General features: G+C 42.8%; 1 protein-coding gene across 1 annotated transcript; it reads left to right on the top strand.

Moving 5' to 3' along the window:
• Positions 1-4,635: 4,635 nt before the first annotated feature.
• On the top strand, positions 4,636-6,794 carry LOC123966397 (E3 ubiquitin/ISG15 ligase TRIM25-like; the record flags this gene model as incomplete). The annotated part of the gene is made up of 2 exons (XM_046042563.1): positions 4,636-4,689; positions 5,811-6,794. A coding segment is annotated over exon 2 (975 nt), but the record flags the coding sequence as incomplete, so codon positions are not given.
• Between the last annotated feature and the right edge of the window lie 5 nt (positions 6,795-6,799).

Raw genomic sequence — 6,799 nt, 5'->3', positions numbered from 1 at the left:
TTATGAATGGCAGGTGCTGCCATTTGGCATTACATCCAGCCCATGCTGTGCCACATTCGCCCTCCAGAAGCACTTCTTGGACAGTAGCCCAGGTGAAGGCACTCGTCACTCAGTTGAGAACTGCTTCTATGTCGACAACCTCCTGCAGAGCTTCACCTCGATATCAGCAGCAGTGCAAATTGTCAAACAGCTGGTGCAACTTCTCCTCATAGGCGGGTTCGAGCTACGCCAATGGGCTTCCAATGTGCCAGCCGTCATCAGTCACCTGCCGCTAGGAGTAAAATCAGATAGCAGCGAACTCTGGTTATCTCCATATGGGACTGATCCACCAGAGCGGGCTCTAGGACTACTATGGCACTGTACGTCTGACACCATCACCCACCAGCTACGGCACACTGAGCATCCTGAGCACATTATGCGTAGCATATATCGAGTCTTGGCCAGACAGTACGACCCCTTTGGACTGCTCATCCTTTATACCACCCGAGCCAAAATACTGGTACAGCGTCTCTTGAGTAAGAAAAGAGATTGGGATGACCCCCAACTGCCAGCTGGGGTGGCGATGGCGCAATGAATAATACTATGCCTTTTGGTGTGAGAAACCCGGGTTCAATCCCTCACTGTGACCCATCCACCACTGTGTCCCTTAACCTGGTTTCTGTGTTCTCCCTCATAGGACTACCTGTGCCTACTGAAGTGGAGAGCAGTACCATTGTGTTACCACCATACCTGGCTCTCCAGTTTCTACCCCTCCAGTGGATCCAGCTGACTGGCAATCAGTCCTTAATGACCAGTTAAACAGGTTAGCAGAGACATTTTGACTTCACTCATAAAGAAGCTGGTTGAGAAAATGATGCTATCAGCTGTTTTGTAGTTTTTTGCCTCTTAAACTGTTATTGCTGCTGTAATTAAATTTAAGCTTTGGTCAGTCATAATCACATTGTTGGTCTTTTTATTCAGAACTAAGTTCATCAGTGATTACGGGGTCTTGCACTGTCATTAAGCTTAGTAGCTCCAGTGGTATCATATTCTGTTTGACATCGTTTCCTGTTTTACATCAAATATAGTTGATATAATAATATAGAGTATAGTCTAGTTATTGTTTTTAATCAGAATCAGCTTTATTGCCAAATAGGTAGAGGTCGGGACACAGAACAAGAGGTCTGCATCGTCCCGGTTATGCAGTCCCCGTGTTATTTCCCTGGTTCGTGTTACTGCCAAGACAATGACGGCAGACTCTTGCACGTGGTCTGGGCCTCTGTTCCTCTCTCAGCGTGGCAGCCCAGACGAGCTGTATCAGTTGCCCCATCCAGACAGGTTCTGCTGTATTCAACTCAGTCCCACATTCAGCTCTCACCTTTCATGTTCTGTCAAACATGACTCCCAGAGAATCCATACCCAGCATTTCTCTTTCTTTAGCTCACTCCAATGACACTGGTGGTGTTAACCAGAGAGAGGGGAAGAGAGAGAGGGAGTGAGCGAGGAGGTGCTGCACGAATATATGCTCCTCAATCAAAAATGAATTTAAATACCCCTAGTAAGAAAATTGGAAAATCAATATGTGGCAGTCAGCGTTATTATCCAAATTATAGGCTAATTATGGGAAGCACTGCTTTCACTACCACCCCCTTCATCCCAATACAAAGCATTCTCTTCTGACTTTTTAACTAATGTCATATTCATAACAGCAGCAAGGAGTATGTTTTTTACAAACCATACAGCCTAGTTCTAACATTTCTTAACACCACTGGCTGAAATAAAAAATAAAGCAAGTAAATCCTGACTTTTAACCAGCTGTTTTTCTGCACATGTAGCCTATTTATAAGAGCAGTCTTTAGTATTTACAAAACGTTCCCTTAACGCCACTCTCTCCCGATGAGTCCAAGCATCACTGGCAGTAGCGGCCGGAGTTTCTTTCTGTAAGTTTCATGTGGCTGTGCTGCTTCTGCAGATGCTTCAATAAATCAGATGTAGAAACTACCTAAACTCCATAATACAAGTTCCTTCTCGGCCACAATGCTCCTCCAACGAACGCCGCCTGGCTCTGACATCCCTACACACAAAGCAATCTCAGTCCTGGCTGTTCTTATCTGTGACACCACAATGGTGGAACGAGCTACCACACGCCATCAGAGCAGGGGCGTCCCTCTCTAAATTCAAGAAGCTCTTGAAAACTCATCTCTTCCGAGAACACTTCCTCTCATAACACCTCTAACTCCTAACCTCTAACGTGCAATTCCTGTGGTCTTCTTCTTCTATCCCCTACAATTATCCTGTATTGATCGCACTTTTTTGTTAACTCTTAACTCTCCCTAGATATTTGTATTCCTGGACGCTGCACAGCGGCTGCCCTCTGGGGGATGGGTTAAAGTGCAGAGATTTTCGCAACATGTACGTGTATGTGACAATAAAAGTATCCTCTTATGTTCTTATTTACCCCATTGATGCAATATGTGCTATAAGCTCTTACTAGTATTTATTACTAGTATGTCAGATGCTCTGTTGATGCTCAAATGTAAGTCGCTTTGGATAGAAACGTCTGTCAAATGAGTAAATGTAAAAGTATGTAAGTATTAGCAGCAAAATGTTGTAAGAAATAAGTAAAAGTACTCATAGTGCAGTAAAATGTTTCTGTCAGTGTTTTAATGATGTTTCTGAATTAATATTAATGCCACATTAATGTGTAGGCCTATGTATGTATACTTTAAAGGTTCAGTGTGTAATATTTCTGAGGATCTATCAACAGAAATGCAATATAAGATCCATAACTATGTTTTCAGTGGTGTGTAAAGACCTTATATAATAAACCATTATGTTTTTATAACCTTAGAATGAGCCATTTATATCTACAGAACCCCGGGCACCCCCTTCTATGGACGTCGCCATGTTGCATCGTCATGTTTCTACAGTAGCTGAAAACAGACAAACAGCGCTACAGAGCACGTTTCGCGTTTTTATATACAGTCTATGGTTTCGTCACTAAGTACTTCTTGTTCTACTTCTGTCAGAATTCAGGTAGTGCAGACACTCGTCATCACTATGTTGAATATGTACGTTAGAAGAAGAAGTAGAAATATTATGCTACCGGGGTCTACAAATTTTTACACGGAACAATAGCTTCAACCATTAGATGGTGGATGAGAATATAAGCCATAATATTACATTGCTGAAGTATGTTGTTTGGTTAACTCTGTTTATAAGGTGCAGGACTTACAATCCAAGGATTGAGAGTTTGCGCCCATCCTGGAACATTATTTGTTTTTTTCCTCTTCAACAAATGGATTCTGCAGTGACTGTTTCTCAGTTTTTGTTTCGGCGTTTGATCCTCATCCATCAACCTACGGACAACATTTAGGGGAATCACATTTTTCTGTCGGCTCTTTCAGAGGTGTCTCAAGCAGGCTACAGACTCTTTTAATGTCGTTCAGAGTTTTTCAAAGTAAAAGCTCAGTTCAACTTCAAATAGAAGATTACAGTAAACAAGCTTCTTGTGCTTTTAATTTGTAGGCAAAACTACTAAAGAGGAAGTGATTATGTGAGTAACTGTCATGACTGAGATCTATTTTTAAGCAAAGCTATCAAAGTATTTATTTATATTTTGATATAAATTATAATTATTTATAATCTGGCAGCGGGCCAGATATTATTTTTATGGTGGGCAGTTTTAGCGAGGGTCCATAATCACAGAGACAATTAAATGTTGTCAGTGGCAAAGTCACAATATCTGGATTTACTGAATAATTCAGTCAATATCATTTCTTAATAAATCTACCTAAAGAAACCTCATTTCTTGACTGGCCACTCTCTGCTGTCTCAGAAGAGACACCTTTTGTGCTGTGTCAGCCACCGTAGCTGTCCTACCCTCTTTGAAAGGTTAGGGGGGCGGTAGTCAAGGGGGTAAGCCAGAGATCGGACACTGAAGCCGACCAAAGCCTGCAAGGAGGGATCCATGCAGGGCCCAAAAATGACGTCAAAACCCTGTGACACCCCGTCGCACATGAGAGATGTAACTGTATTGCTTAGATTATAAACTCTCTGCAATCTAAAAAAAAACTATTCGGCCATCAGTGACGCTGCATTGGTGTTTTACAGGTGAGCTTCGTAGGTGGGCTGATTAATCAGTGACGATCTGAGTCAGACAAACACACTGAGCCATGAAACTTTTGTTGGCTCAGCTATGCAGTTACCAGAATTACAGTGTTTCTGCCGTTGTTCTACGTCATTAAACCACGGTTATGCTGTGCGAACATGCGCAGTAGATGCTGGTGCCAACAGGAAGCAGCCCTGTAGTAGTATTTTATTGGTCCAAAACTGGCTTCACTGCTCTCCATTCAAATCAGCAGGGTGGCTTCGTCCAGTAATATACAGTCTATGGCAATAGTAGAGTGGACAGAGTGTTGCAATTCACAATCCTCGCCACTAGATGCCACTAAATCTTATCTTATCAATCCACACTGAACCTTTAATTGTAGAAAAAGAGGAAACAAAAAGTACAAACTCATATTGTTTCTGTTTCAAGGTATTTCCTAAGGAGGCATAAAAACTCACTTCCTCACACAAAGTGAAAGTTTGTCTGAGTGACAGCAGAGCTGCAGTCGAGACAAGTCTCTCTGTTTCTCTGTGAAGAAACTTTCAACTGAATCCATCAGGTTTTTCTCTACAGAACAGCAGAATCTCTGCCAAACCCTGGTGAGTACACGGCCCTACAAAGCCAAAATACACTGACTCAGTATTTGGTCAAAGTTTAGTTCAAACCAGAATCTGACTGTTTTACATCTGTTTTACCAGATAAAAGATATGATGCTGTAGATTTGTTTTAGTTTCCATTAAAACTGCATGTGATCTGCAAAACACAGGTAAACACCAAATCACAGTAACTGCACCCTGGTTGTTTCCTGTTACCAGTATTAACTAACCTGAGCTCTACTCAACCAGGAAGTTCCTCTCAGGGCCGTAGCCATTTTTAATTGAGAAATAACGCAACTAATAATAAAGTCAAATACTGGCTAAATAAATTTAAATAATAAAAATTTAAATAATGTTGGTAAAGTGGAATTGAACTTTTTTTTACTTATTATTTAATGTGTGTGTGTGTGTGTGGGGGGGGGGGGGCTACTATAATAGGCCGATTATGATTTTGCAGATTTAAATTTAGTGGTCGAAAGGTTAGAAAAGTGAGCTTGTGACTGGAAGGTCAATCCCCCAGACAGGCAGGATAAATCTGGATGGGGAAACTGAAAAGCAGTGCTTATCGATCCCTCATTACCTCCTCAGTAGTTATAGTTCAGCTTCAGTATGCAGCCATATCAGTGAGTGGCTCAGGCAGCGATTGGCCAGAGGTCACCCTCTAACATGACGTAAAACCACACAGAACCAAAGGCTTTTTGTGTGTATTAGATTGTCTTGTTTTCTCTTCTTTTTGTTCTAGGTTAATGCTAGCTGGTGTATAAATAATTAGATTAGGGCTCAAAATTACAATATATTTTGAGTAATATTTGGAGCAGGTTTAAGGTAAATGTTTTGGGATGTATATCTCCACGTATTTTCTGAGCGTGGTGATCTCATAGAAATACCACCACTGAACTGCACATTTGAGCAATACTTCCATCGTAGCATAGTCCAGGACCTGACTGAGTAATGGGCTGTCTCAGTAAATAAGATGCTGATGCAATTTCATTGACAACCACACCTCATATTTCTGATTCTTTATTTTCTTTGTAAATGTGTCCCTCTCTCCAACTGATGTTATGAAACAAATAATAAAAAGATATGTAATTGCAGTTTTGTTGTTTCACCCTTGTTGTCCTCAGAGTGTGGATATGTCTGCTGCCAGCTGTCTGCTGACTGAAGATCAGTTTCTGTGCTCCATCTGTCTGGATGTGTTCACTGATCCAGTCAGCACACCATGTGGACACAACTTCTGTAAAACCTGCATCACTCAACACTGGAATATTAATGTCCCGTATCAGTGTCCCAACTGTAAACAGATTTTCTACTCAAAACCTGAGCTGCAGGTCAACACTTTCATCTCTGAGATGGCTGCTCAGTTCAGACAGTCAGCTCAACAGAAAGCCAGCAGCAGCAGCTCAGAGCAACAAGCTGCCAAACCAGGAGAAGTTCCCTGTGACGTCTGCACTGGAACCAAACTGAAGGCCCTGAAGTCCTGCCTGGTGTGTCTGGCCTCCTACTGTGAGACTCACCTGGAGCCTCATCTGACAATGGCAGGCCTGAAAAGACATCAGCTGATCGACCCTGTGGAGAACCTGGAAGACAGGATGTGTACGAAGCACGATAAACTGCTGCAGCTGTTCTGTAAGACCGACCAGATGTGTGTCTGCATGCTCTGCACTGTTTCAGACCACAAGACACATGATGTTGTTCCTCTGAAAGAAGAATATGAAGGAAAGAAGGCCGAGCTGGGGAAGACAGAGGCTGAAACTCAGCAGATGATCCAGAAGAGACGACTGAAGATTCAGGAGATCAAACGCTCGGTGGAGCTCAGTAAGGAAGATGCAGACAGAGAGATAGCAGGTGGTGTTCAGGTCTTCAGCGCTCTGAAGGAGTCTGTTGAGAGAAGCCAGGCCGAGCTCATCGACACGATCAAAGAGAAGCAGAGAGAGACAGAGAAACAGGCTGAAGGCTTCATCAAAGAGCTGGAACAGGAAATCTCTGAGCTGAAGAAGAGAAGCTCTGAGGTGGAGCAGCTCTCACGCTCTGAAGACCACCTCCACCTCCTCCAAAGCCTCCCGTCCCTGAACGCTGCTCCACCCACCAAGGACTGGACAGAAGTCAGCGTCCG

This window comes from Micropterus dolomieu, unplaced genomic scaffold, assembly GCF_021292245.1.
Source record: "Micropterus dolomieu isolate WLL.071019.BEF.003 ecotype Adirondacks unplaced genomic scaffold, ASM2129224v1 contig_13341, whole genome shotgun sequence".
NCBI lineage: Eukaryota > Metazoa > Chordata > Actinopteri > Centrarchiformes > Centrarchidae > Micropterus > Micropterus dolomieu.
This window is presented reverse-complemented; position numbering and strand designations above follow the sequence as displayed.